Here is a 14126-nt window from a genome sequence, read left to right on the forward strand (position 1 = left end):
CCACAGAATTGTAGTGAATATGTGTACAGTATGTAAACACTTTGATTAGGCCCACTTTTCAACAGGACCCAGCTTTTAATAAAACAAAATCAACTTTGCAGTGCATTTTTTCACTAAAGAAAGCACCAAACTAATGTCATGAGTATGCTCACAGCATTTAAACGCATTTAAACAAATATACAATATTGTATTGAATATGTGCACAGTATTTAAACACTTTTAACTAGGCCCCTTTTTCAATAGGTTCCAGCATTTCATAATAAAAAATAAACTTTACAGTGTATTTTTTCACTAATAAAAGTCCCTAAACTATTGTAGTGAGTATGCTCACAGAATTTAAACACATTTAAACACTTTCACTATGCCATTTTTTCAATAGAACTTTCACCAGACAGCTTTCAATAGAAAATTCAACATTAGAGTGAAAACAATTCCCCAGATATTGCAGTATGTGAAGTCATTTTCATTTTTTTTTTGGCCATTCTTCCAATAAGACCCACATTGGCCAGTTTTTAGTTAAAAACAAAAAAATATATTAGGGTGTATTCAATTTACACTTAGTATGTATGTGCACATTATTTAACATTTTTACAAAACACTAAACTCTAACACGTACCAATTTTAAACCTAACTGAAAGACACATAAATATATAACATCCCCCACCAATAAAAAATCACTTAAAGGAGAAGTAGAGCCGAAGCTTTTTTGGCCCTACTTCTCCTCTGGGTCACAGAAGTGCACTTAGTTCTGCACTCCTGTGACCCATATTCAGCAAGCTAAAGTCCATTGTCAGCTGACATCACTCAGCCTCTCCAAACTCTGGAGAGAAACTCTTCACAGCCTGGCACTCACTGAAGGGGCAGAGCAGAGGAAATTGTTATTTAACTTGTCATTACAGAGCACAATGGATAAAAGCTATTATAAACTGAACATGAATTACTCACAAATAAATACATTATATTGACCATTGCATCTAAATATTTAATCTAATAAAAAGTGATAACTGAGTAGACAATTAATTATTTCAATAATATGTATGTTTTTTTTAGCCCATGTACAGTTATTCCAAATTGCTATGTCCTTTATGATTCCTATTATTTGAACTGTTCTGTAGAATTTCAAGATTACAAAAATCTGATGAAGGATTCTACACATGCGTGGCTTCAAGCAGGGCTGGTGTTGACAAAAAAAATTACAATTTAAAGGTTTACAGTAAGTAAGCAAAGTCAACTGTTACTCTGTGGCAGTGTCATTTAACACTTTTACCTTCTTTTGGTCTACCTGTATGCAAGTGCTAGAGGTGTCCATAAATGTGTTGTAGTAAATTGGTATTAAACACAAAAACAAAAAATGTAATATATTGTGGTATACTAATCCTTAAATGTGGAGGATGCATTTATTTTCTTTTTAAGGCCTATTGTACATGGATGGAAAGATAGCAAAAATGTGCTCAATGTAAATGTTTTTTGCATTTTCCCATGCCTGAGGAGTTGCAGGTGCCACATACAGCCTGTCATAAAAGCAATTGGCCTTAAGTTGCCATACTCATATAAACATTGATGCTTCTGTGCCTGACCACTTACCCATGCATACATACAAGCATGGGTATGCACAGGATCCTACCCCCAGCATTTTATCTTATGTGATTTTCAGAGAAACTTGTATCTAACAAACTCCCGGCCATTCAGTGCCTCCCAAACAGAGAGGGTTCATCAAATGGCCCGTCTTTTACATCATCCTCCTGGCTTCTACTGTAAATTGATGGTAACAGATTGTTACTCCCCTCCTGAGACTACATCGCAGAAGATACTGCTTACTACTGTGAGTAGTGACATGGTATTGCTAGTGACCCAGTCCTGCTTAGGTACCTCTCTTGAGCTGACTGCATCCCTGCTATTTCACCCAACCCTTTGTTGCCCCTGCGGTTGTGTGAACCTCCTCCTTCCATCATGTATGCAACTGTTCCTCCCGCCCATGAATTGCTGTATGGGGTGATTGCAGCTACATATGGTGTCAGACAACAGGTATCTCTTCCTGATTCTCCCTACCTGCCAGACACAGAACCAGCTGAGCCTACACCTGTTCTCTGGATACAATCTTTGGCTAGTACCTCTCTGCCATGAGCTGAATGTGCTACTCTGGGGAAGCCTGCCTTTCCATTACAGAAACTGCAGACTTGGAGACTGCATGCTCTTGATAAAAGGGGAAGAGGGTTGGAATTACTACTGGGTAGGAAGCTGTTTAGGTGAAAACTTAACTACAGTCTGGCATATTTCAGAGGCTGGTTTTACCTTATTGAGGGGTAGATGACCTGCTGAAGCTGGAATGAAGCAATGACATACAGGCTCTTGCTTTTATTTTATTCATTGTTATGACAGCAATGTTGGGAAACCTGTAGAATTGGGAAGGACTACCATTAAAATTACTTACAAAGGACATTTAAAAACATTTAAAGTTGGATGTAAGCAAAAACAATAAAAACAATAGGATGAGGATACACTTTTTTTTCCCTATGGAATGTGTTTTGTATTAAGCCATATATCATTAATCTAATTTGCTACTCTGGTTTTTTGTTTCTTTTTCAAATGATAATTGTTTTTCCCAGGTTGACATTTCTGATTTTGTACAGAAAAACATAACATAATAAAAAAATCACCACAATAAAGTGGAGTAGTAGCCAAAGATCAGTAGTCTGGAAAGTAAGAACAAACTATACATGCCTAAACTGGATACATATTATCCCTGTCCCTACCTCAGCTACTAGGTAGAAATACTGTATGTCCTGGTTTTACTTCCATTTGTTTGTTTTTCTGCCTAAGAGGATGTCATGCTTGCATGCAGGTTTCATTGTCACATTTTGACTTATGTATTACTATCATTGTTCCAGTTGCACCAACTATGGACAGCTCAGATATAACTGAGGAGCTCACCACCATCAATGGAAATCCAACTACAATGAGGTGCATTGCTGATGGATACCCTGAACCCCATATCTCATGGTTAAAAGATGGAAAAGATATTGATCTTGCGCCCAATAAAGGGACAGTCTTCCATATCCTGAATACTGAAATTTCTGATATTGGTAGATATACATGTACTGCAACCAATCAGGCAGGCAGTGTCAGCAAACATTTCATACTAAATGTTCTGGGTAAGTTTGGTAACTGCTATTTCTAGAACCATTAAAATGCTAGTGTCACACATCTTAATATGGAGATCTGATTATTTTCTTTGAGTCACTCCACTTTGCATAGTCATTTCACTACTATGCACCACTCATACTCTGTGGGATTTCTGTAGGATTGAACAGAGACAAGACAAGAGCACATGTTCAGACCCTGCATGAAAGATCTGACAAATGGTTGTACACCCTAATCAGCAATATTTTGCTGGATCGGGAACAGATGAGTATATAAATAGTGGTAGTGGTATCTATACAATAAGGGGTAGATTTACTAAAACTGATGCACTGCTGCAGCTGTGCATGCTAGCCAATCAGCTTCTAACTTGAGCTTGTTCAGTTAAGCTTTGGCAATAAAACCTGGAAGCTTCTTGGTGTGGTCTGCACCAAACCGCACCAGATGTTGCACTCTTCAGTTTTAGTAAATAACCCTCTAAATGTATCTGAACCACATGTACACAATACATCTGTATGATAAAAAAATGACAGGATCTATGTGATTGAAGCTAGTAACCAATGAAAATTATTTACTAGTAGAGTAAAGGCTTTTTTGTTCACTGAGTTTAGTAAATAAGGTGAATATGTGCTTGCTTTAATCAATAAATCATGTGCAAGAAAACATTGTTTTTCACTTGAACAGGGTTGGGTATTCAAAGTAAATGCAGTCACTTATTTACTAAACTTACTAAACAATTACTAAACAGTTGAAGACCCTTCATCACATTACCAGTCATATACTAATAGCCAAGATCCAGTTGGAGTGGTATCAGATCAAGTGGGGTAACCCTGTTGGTAATGAAGTGGTAAATATTTTTGGCATATTTTGATTATATTCTTACATAGATAATAGGAGGTATGATTTTGTTTTCATAGAATTATAGACACCATTGTTGTACATGACATCTAGGAGATTCATATTTTACTTTTGTTTTATCTGTAGAACCACCACATATACATGGGTCAAATAACATTGATGAAATATCAGTAACTATCAATAACCAAGTGGAACTGGTTTGCTATGCAACAGGATTTCCCCCTCCAGTAATTAATTGGCTTAAAGATGGTCAACTTCTTTCTCAGACTGAGAATATGCACTTTATTAAAGGGGGGCAGATACTTCAAATAACAAGTGCACAGGTAAAGTTGAAAGGGAAACGTTAATGATCCTAGATAATTTTTTATTTTGTATGTATTTGTACAGTATGTATGTATTTTTTTATAAATAATTATCACATGTAACTCAGAATTCATGGACCGCTATTTATAGAGTAGTTCCCATGTAACAAATACGATGGCGATTGTTTTATAAAGAAAAGATACTGAAATACCTAAAAAAATCAGTTCTTCTGTAGCATGCTGTAAAGCAGAGGTGCCCAGACTTTTCAAAGCCAAGTCCCCCAAATAAGGTGGACATGTTTTGTGGAACCCAATGTACAGTGTAAACAAATATTCAAAGTGTACTTGTGGTGATGCAATATACGTGTAGGTATTCACAAACTCTTAGCAAGCTGTCATAAGCTTTAAAGCCTCTGTAGCTGCAGGCACTGTGTTGAAGTTCACAGAGGTGTCGAAGTCAGTTTTGTTGGCTTCTCAGCAGCTTTGCTCACCATGCTCCTTCTTCCAGCAGTGGAGTGGCAGCTTTTCAGCTTTCCTACAACACAAACAACACAAAGCAGGTGTCTTTGGAAAAGTATCAGGGTAAACTAAATTGCTGAGAAACTGACTGCAATTAACTTCAGTGCTTCTGTTGTGAATGTGAGGATGAATTTCTCCACAGTGCCTACAGTCAAACAGGTACCTGAGGGCTTATTTTTAAATCCCATTTTCTGTTTGTTAAGGATTTTCAGATTGAATGTCTATATCCTGGCTGAATGTTTACTTTAAATGCAATTAGTCATCCATACAAATGTACACACTATATTGACAAAAGTATTGGGACGCCTGCCTTTACACCTACATGAACTTTAATGGCATCCCAGTCTTAGTCTGTAGGGTTCAATATTGAATTGGCCCACCCTTTACAGCTATAACAGCTTCAACTCTTCTGGGAAGGCTGTCCACAATGTTTAGGAGTGTGTCTACGGGAATGTTTGACTATTCTTCCAGAAGCGCATTTGTGAGATCAGGCACTGATGTCTACTGAGAAGCCCTGGCTCGTAGTCTCCGCTTTAATTCATCCCAAAGGTGTTCTATCGGGTTGAGGTCAGGACTCTGTGCAGGTAAGTCAAGTTTCTCCATCCCAAATTCGTTCATCCATGTCTTTATGGACCTTGCTTTGTGCACTTGTGCACAGTCATGTTGGAATAAGTAGAGGTCATCCCCAAACTGTTCCCACAAAGTTGGGAGCATGACATTGTCCAAAATGTCTTGGTATGCTGATGCCCTTCATTCTAACTAAAGGGCCAAGTCCAACCCCTGAAAAACAACCCCACACCATAATCCCTCCTCCACCAAACTTTACACTTGACACAATGCAGTCAGGCAAGTACTGTTCTCCTGGCAACTGCCAAACCCAGAGAAGCGTGATTTGTTACTCCAGAGAACACATTTCCACTGCTCTAGAGTCCAGTGGTGGCGTGCTTTACACCACTGCATCCGATGCTTTGCATTGCACTTGGTGATGTAAGACTTGGATGCAGCTGCTCGGCCTGCGAAACCCATTCCCTGAAGCTCTCTACGCTGTTGTTGTGCTAATCTGAAGACCAGATGAAGTTTGGAGGTCTTTAGCTACTGACACTGTAGACAGTTGACGACTTCTGTGCACTGTCCGCTTTAGCTTTGTGGCTGAGTTGCTCTTATTCAAAATTGCTTCCACTTTCTTATAATACCACTAACAGTTGACTGTGGAATATTTAGTAGCAAAGACATTTCACGGATGGACTTATTGCACAGGTGGCAACCTATCACGGTGCCATGCTTGAATCCACTGAGCTCCTGAGAGTGACCCATTCTTTCACAAATGTTTGTAGAAGCAGTCTGCATGCCTAGGTGCTTGATTTTATACACCTGTGGCCATGGAGGTGATTGGAACACTTGAATCCAATGGTTTGGAGGGCTGGCCCAATACTTTTTCCAATATAGTGTATGTTCCCTATATTTTATATACAGTGTTCAGAACTACAAAAAAAATAATAATACAATTAATGTTGTACCTTAGATTCCCCACTTTCCAAATGCCCAACTTTATTTCCTTTTGGATGCCTCAAACTGTGCTTTAACATTTTACACAGCACCACAACAGCATACACTTTTCTAAAGCCAGCTTTCCACTGTTTAATGTTGCCAAGACTGTACTATAAAAAGGGGCAAAGACACGTGACCTCACTAATTTTTCCTGTACCCCTACTTGGTGTTGTGAAGCATTATTGTATACCAAAAATAATACCTTGGCTATAAAGAAGTGGGCATGGTATCCATGGGGTTTTCTTTTTATTTATAATTTTTTTTATGTTACATTATAGATATATGTTTGTGTATTTAAAAAAAATGATATTAAAGTGGCAATTGCAGGGAGAACAATGGAATCAAATTACTTACAATATTGACAATATTACATCTCCCTATTTGCAGTGTGGGTACTTCTTTTCTTTTCAATAAAGCTGTTATAAATATGCTTTCTGGCAATTTCTCACCACCTTTTGATCAGAAATAATATCAAATATAATAAAGTGGAACTTTACTCATAACAGTTTGATAACAATTAATGTTCTTTAGTAAAAGAACAAACATTCCTCATTAATAAATACGCTACCAAAATTAGTGTGTGCTGTAAATTTCCTCCAGCACTGTTTCTGTTTTTTTCTTGCTGGAAGCCACCATTTTGTTGAAGCCCAGAGCAGTCACTTCCTTATTAGAAACTCTCCTTGGTCTCAAAAACAATGTCACTTTCTGAAATTAAAATGTGTACATTTCCAGCCTTGATTGTATATCTCAGCTATAGAGGAAGACTGCAGAAGGTTTACAGTGCTGAAGTTCACAGGCTGCCACTGCCCAGGGAGAAAGGAGAGAATACTAGGGAAATAGGAGAAAACACTATCCTTATAAGTTTACGCGTCTTGTGTCTCCCTGACAGCAGAGCTTGTCCCAACACCAATCTTGATTTTCTTTTCTCCTTCCCTAACCTGAGTTCTCTTAGCACAGTCTGTGTCATTCCTGTCACCTCTCCCCTCAGCAATATTAAATCTTTAGGTTGTCAGCTGATCATCCTCTAGTGAGATAGGTATACCTGCAAAAGGGGCCAGCATGAAGTGATCTATTAGGGCTTAATTTCCTGAATAAAGATTCACTTTAAGGCAACCAACAATTTATACATTTATAAGTTGACAGAAATGGTGCTAAATTTGGTTGATTCACTTAATTGTTTTTGAAATTGAAAGCTTGTTGAAAGCAGTTTAAATTTCTAAATTGTGCGTGGCTAGCGTGTTGCTTTTGGTTCTAATATTGTATTTTATACTGTTTACATTTTTATGTTTGCATGTAATGTATTCACATATGTTCTTTTCTCAATCTTACTAGGAAGAAAATATAGGGCTATATACCTGCCTAGTTTCAAACAATGCTGGAAACACTAAGAAAGAATTTGCTTTAAAAGTTCACAGTAAGTTCTGATACAGTTGAGCTCTTTGTAGACAGTGTTATTGCTGTTGGTGCCTAAGGGTATTTACTATTTAGATGGTATTATGGATTATTCAGGCTTGTGTGCTGAAAACCACAGGTCAGTAAGGCAGGTCAGGCTTCAGGAGGTATGTAAATGGACTACACCTATATCAAGGGCATTATTTAACTTTAGTCAGAGCTGAACAGTTTGTTTATATATATATATATTGCCACTTACCTTCATAAGCAGTTTTTTTAAATGGTGAAGTAATCCTTAAAGGAATATGGATTGTTCACATAGTTACTAAAATAAAGTGAAGTCCGAGCACACAATATATGCAAGGAAGACTAAAACAGAGATTTTTGTTTGCTTGTGGTTGGATAATTAACCACTTGTCTACCAATGAAAATTTATAAACATCACAATAGACAAGTGGTTTAAATCAAGCACACAGCTCAATAGCTGCCCAATCACTTTTTTGGGGCTCCACAAGGAGTGCTTCTCCTATGCCAGTAACAACGGTGGTGATTCCACCAGGGATCACAGGACTGTGGAATACAGCTTTCACTGTGAAAGCAGGGGGAACTCAGAGAACATCCATTTCCTGATCCCTCCTGCGACTAATGACCCTGGAAGTGATGTGTATCACATCATTTCCGGGGTCACAGCTCTCATTCTTCAGCTAGGATAGGCAAACACATGTATGTGAACATACGTTTCACCACACGAGGTATCGTTGCAAATGTCAGAGTGAGAGCATCATTTCAAAGGCCATAATTCACTGTTAACTCTAAATGTATGACCTACAAATTCTTTTAAAATGTCCCCTTTGACCATACTGTCTTGTAGGTAGTTAAATTCTGTGTATCTTAGAGAATACGGGTATGTGGAGGGATTAAAAACAGAAGGCATATAACATGAATGTTTCAACTTTGGACGATACGTTCCATGTGGAAATCAATTGGTCAGAAAACTAACACATTTTAGGAGTCACGCCCCCTTCCTCAGAGTTGTACCAATGGAGTGTCCTGCCTGCCCTTAAATGACCAAGAGCCTCCAGCAACCCCCCCCCCTCGCTTTAGGCCAGAAAGCGGCCAGGACATGTATGCCCCTCATTTCTGAGGCTCAAAAATCTGAGAATAATCCTGATCAGCCTGATCACAGAAATAGAACAGAAAACAATATGCCCTATCACATGGAGGAAAACGAGCAAACTGAACAACTGACTACATTACAAACTGACCACCACCTACAAATCTGTACTAGATACATATAGTACTAAAAATAAGAGTAAGAATAAGAGTGGCCAGCAATTCCAAATGTCCCAGGGTACCCTATAGAGTCCTATAAGCTAGCTCTTAAGGATTTGTTGGATCACGCCCTGAGAAGTAAAGTCTTCACTAAACAAGAGTGGGTGTTTCTATTCAGCCCTCACCCCCTGACGCCATACTTCTATCACATTCCTAAAATACAAAAGAGTGAGATAAATCCCCCAGGCAGACCTATTATTGCTGAGATTGACAGCTTAACCAGCTATTTGGAGAACTACATTGACCATTTCTTACAAGGTTTGGCTGTCCAGTTACCATCTTATGTTAGAGATTCTGGACACATTTTGACATCTTGTGCAGTTATCACTGGCATAACGGCTATAGGTGGGTTTCCCTAGATGTATCATCCCTGTACACTTCCAAACAGCACCAGTATGGCCTGCAAGCAGCCCAATATTTTCTGTCGAGATAATTCAATACATCCTGCACAAATATCTGTCATTTTTCAATGTATTGTATATACACTAACCCACAATTACTTTGCTTTTGTGGGACAGTTTTATTTGACAGGTGAGGGACACAGCCATGGTTTGCCCCAAGCTTATTTATGGATGGTTGTGGATCGCTTTGTAAGCTGTGGTTAGTATTTAGAATTTTTACTTTGGGTTAGTGGAAGCCAGTGAAGGGATTGGCAGAGAGGGGCAGCAGTTGCTGATCAGTTGGTAAGGTGTATGAGTCTAGCAGCAGCATTCATAATAGACTGAAGGGGGGATAGCCTGTGTAACGGTAGACCAGTGAGGAGGGAGTTGCAGAAATCAAGGTGGGATATAACCAAGGCGTGGATAAGTTGTTTTGTGGTGTCATTGGTCAGAAAGGGGCAGACTTTGGAAATGTTCCGGAGGTTGAGGTGACAGGATTGAGCCAGTGATTGGATGTGGGGCCCAAAGGAGAGGTCAGAGTCTAGAATTACGCCTAGCACCCTGGCATGAGGGGAAGGACCAATGGTTGTGCTGTTGATCTTAATGGCAAAGTCGTGAGTGGGGGATCAGGGAGGAGGAAATATTACTCGGTTTTGGAAAGATTGAGTTTAAGGTAGTGATGTGACATCCATGCTGATATGTCGCTTAGTAGATTTGCGATACGTGAGGAGATTGAGGGGGTGAGCTGGGGAGCGGAGAGATAGATCTGGGTGTCATCAGCATAGAGGTGGCATTGGAAGCCATATGAGGTTATCAGTTGGCCCAGGGAGGAGGTATAAAGAGAGAAAAGGAGGGGCCCAAGAACAGAACCTTGGGGTACCCCAATAGAAAGAGCAAGAGGAGCGGAGGAGGAAAAATTGGATGTGACACTGAAAGTGCGCTGAGAGAGGTAAGAGGAGAACCAGGAGAGAGCAGAGTCATGAAGGCCGATGGAGTGGAGTTTACTGAGGAGGAGCGGGTGGTCGACTGTGCCAAAGGCAGCGGAAAGGTCAAGGAGTATGAGTATGGAGTAATGGCCGTTGGTTTTAGCAGTTAGTAGGTCATTAGTGAATTTTAGTAGGGCAGTTTCTGTGGAATGTTGTGCACGGAAGCCAGACTGTCGGGGATCAAGAAGGTTGTTGTCGGTGAGGTAGCAGTTCATACTGTTGTGAACAAGGCACTCGAGAAGCTTGGAGGCAAACGGGTGCAGGGAGATGGGTTATTCAAACAGGTGGGGTCCAGCGAGGGTTTTTTGAGAAAGGGGGTAACCAGTGCATGTTTGAGTGGGGAGGGAAAGGTGCCCATGGAGAGCGAGAGGCTGAAGATGTGGGTTAGAGAGTTTAGGACAGAGCAGGAAGGAGGCTGCAACAGTCATGAGGGGACAGGATCCAGGGGACAGGTGGTGAAGTGGGCCTTGGAAAGGTTGTAACAGAGTTGAAGGAGGAGAGTGTTGAGTTTGGTGTTGGGCCTGGTATGTTGGTTAGAGGAGGAAGCTTGACACTGGAGATCTCATCACGAATTGTGTTGATCTTCTTCTTGAAATGACTGGCAATCTCCTGTGCAGTAAGTTGGTGGGTGGGGGCAGTGGGGGGTGGAGTAAGGAACAAAGGGTAGAGAAGAGTTGACGAGGATTGGATGAGAGGGTCTTGATGAGAGTGTTGTAGTAGGTTTGCTTAGCATCGTGGAGGCTGGAGTTGTATTTGAGAAGAGTGGATTTGTAGAAGGTAAAGTCTTTTATGGATTTCGTTTTACGCCATGCTCGCTGAAGAGTGCGGCTGCGTTTCTTGAGACTTCTGGTGTCATCTGTTTTCCAGGGTTGTGACAGGCAAGACCTGGTTCTGCATGTAGAAAGAGGAGCAAGAGCGTCCATGGAAGATGATAAGATAGTTGTTGTAGGCAGATGTGGCCAGCTCTGGGCAGGACAGGGGTGCAATTTCATCATAGAGGCACTCAGTAGCAGAGTGAAAAAGGTCAGGGCTGAGGTGGTGGAGGTTTCTACAGCTAACGGTTTGCTGGTTGGAGGTATGGGAGGTAGGAGGCAGGGAGAGTGTGAAGCTGATAAAGTTGTGATCAGAGAGAGGAAAAGGGGTGTTAGAGAGGTTACAGGGAGTGCATAGCTGGGTGAATACAAGGCCAAGGGTGTTGCCATTGGAGTGGGTGGTGGATTGTGACCATTGTGTTAGGTTAAAAGAGGAAGTTAGATTGAGTAGTTGAGAGGTGGCAGAGGTGTGAACATTGACTGGGATGTTAAAGTCACCGAGGATGATGGCAGGCACCTCAGAGGAGAGAAAGTATGGTAGCCATGCTGAAAAGTCATCAAGAAAGCGTGAAACTGGGCCTGGGGGCCAGTAGATGACTGCGATCCTCGTATAGTAACCATCATCCCAGATGGATTAACAATGTCCCTCTGGGTCAATACTGCAGGCTGAGGAGGACTTGTACTAAAGTCGGGGACTATGACGCATAGAGCATGGTTCTCATAAAAAGGTTTCTTGAAAAGAGATATGCCATTTCCCACATTGATAAGGCCTATGAAAAATACAGGGAAAAATATAACAGTGAAACAGAAGTTGCAACATGTATAGGTGATAAGGAAGAGCCCAAGATGTACAAGAGGAAGAACAGCTGTCATAAGTTGGCCTTTTTGTACCAGGTACAATCGGAGAGCTTTCGATATAAAAAGAGTCTTCCATATGTACTGGGGGATTCTAGTACAGTGCGTTTTTGGCGAATACCATTTCTCAGCAGCCAGAGGCCATTTTCCATAGACCGAAAGATCTGAGGAGCATTATTGCTCCCTGCAGGGTCAAACCACCAGACAAATCATCTAGTTTGGGCTGGAACATTATTTTTGACCAGAAGGGGAGTTCCAGGTGTGGGGTTCCAAACTGTGGGGCATATGAACACATAGAAACACATAGAAACAAAGAAATCACAGGGGTAGAACATATTCCATCAAACAGTTTATTAATTGTTGGACCCAGTTTACTGTCTATTGTCCTCTCTGCCCCTGTGGCCTACCCTATGTGGATCATACTTCACGAATCCTTAGAATACGCTTCAAGGAACATAAGAGAAACATAATCCATGGTTTTGAAAAGCATTCTGTTCCGTGTCATTTTAGAGATGAGCATTGCAAGAACCCCAAGGGATTGAGAATGTTCGGGGTGGAAGTCATGCGGGATAGCTATGCGGGCAGGAGGTATCGGAAACTCAGCACTAGGGAGACCTTCTGGATACATCAGTTGGATACCCTGTCCCCGAAGGTCTCAATGAGTTCTTGATGTTCACACCCATCTATAAAGGAATCTGCATATACAGGGCATCACATGCATTGTCATCCTTTAGGTTTCACCATCTCCATGTTCTTCTGGAACTTAGGCTTCATGCATTTGCATAAAGATAGTTCTTAGATTCAGTCTTATAAAATTATAAAAACATAATAAAAACATAAAAGTGCCAATATCAAATCACACTGCGGTGAAGTTAGGTGAGATAAATAATAGTCTCAGAATTGATCAGAAGTGGGGATCCAAACGATCCTAGTAGGTGCGTGGGATAAGATTCTGTGCAGCACACGGTGAATCTGAGGTAAGGATTACGCACTCACCAGAAGTGCGTCAAAAAAACGCATGTAGGTTTTATCCTGTAATGTCAGAGACCGATCATCCGTTGCCAAGATAGGGATAGAATCCTACACCTTCCAGATCGCCCCTTGGGTATGTGCTTCAAGTTTCATAAGCGCATCTCAGGCATATCACCATCCGGGGTCCCCCTTTAAGGCAGATTCTGCAAGTGGGGACTCTCATAGAGGAGAGCCCAATAAGGGACACCACATAGTGTAATACCGTATGAGCTAGGTTTATTCAAGATGCAGCATGATAAAAATACAAAGGAGTAAAATGGAACACTGACCAGATACTGTAAAGGATGACCACCAGCGGTGGCCAGACGTCCAGATAATGCAGCCCCTCTGACGCGTTTCGTGCAGTGCACGTTATCAAAGGGTCCTGGGCTTGCATGGGGGGACGCCAAAACAGCTGTTTATATGCCCAAATCCTTGTGGAAAAAGCGCCAGCGATTATCGCGGCGGCCATTTTCCTGACGATCGGCGCATGCGCAGAACGCCGGCGCCATTTTGCCGTGGATATCCGGTTTACAATGATAACCACCATAGGGCGACGCCCTATGGTGGTTATCATTGATTACTCATCTGATTATTGTTTTAACAATTTAAGAATGTGGAATCTGGTGCATGTTGAAATATGAACATTTAAATCTGTTATTCATACTAATTCCCTGTATTATACACTCAAGCGCTGCATTTTTTGTATTTGTTTTTTGTATTTGAATTTTGATGAATGGGGTATACGAGGTTTACCTATATGCTAGCAGCTTGAATCCTATCATATCCAGCGCTCGTCCCTCTCTTCATATATTCTTTACAGTATCTGGTCAGTGTTCCATTTTACTCCTTTGTATTTTTTATCATGCTGCATCTTGAATAAACCTAGCTCATACGGTATTACACTATGTGGTGTCCCTTATTGGGCTCTCCTCTATGAGAGTCCCCACTTGCAGAATCTGCCTTAAAGGGGGACCCCGGATGGTGATATGC

At 40.9% G+C, this 14126-nt stretch overlaps 1 protein-coding gene across 1 annotated transcript in view; it reads left to right on the plus strand.

The window, feature by feature from the left end:
* Nucleotides 1–14126, plus strand: part of HMCN1 (hemicentin 1) — a 468291-nt gene that overhangs the window by 288825 nt on the left and 165340 nt on the right. Inside the window, exons 67-70 of the mRNA XM_089678830.1 lie at nucleotides 1116–1213; nucleotides 2889–3152; nucleotides 4123–4319; nucleotides 7698–7779. Of these exons, the coding sequence (XP_089534956.1) occupies nucleotides 1116–1213; nucleotides 2889–3152; nucleotides 4123–4319; nucleotides 7698–7779 (641 nt within the window). The remainder of the gene's footprint in view (nucleotides 1–1115; nucleotides 1214–2888; nucleotides 3153–4122; nucleotides 4320–7697; nucleotides 7780–14126) is intronic.

Source organism: Staurois parvus, unplaced genomic scaffold (genome assembly GCF_062004578.1).
Source record: "Staurois parvus isolate SC_StPar_1 unplaced genomic scaffold, SC_StPar_1.0 ptg000210l, whole genome shotgun sequence".
In the NCBI taxonomy this organism is placed as follows: Eukaryota; Metazoa; Chordata; class Amphibia; order Anura; family Ranidae; genus Staurois; species Staurois parvus.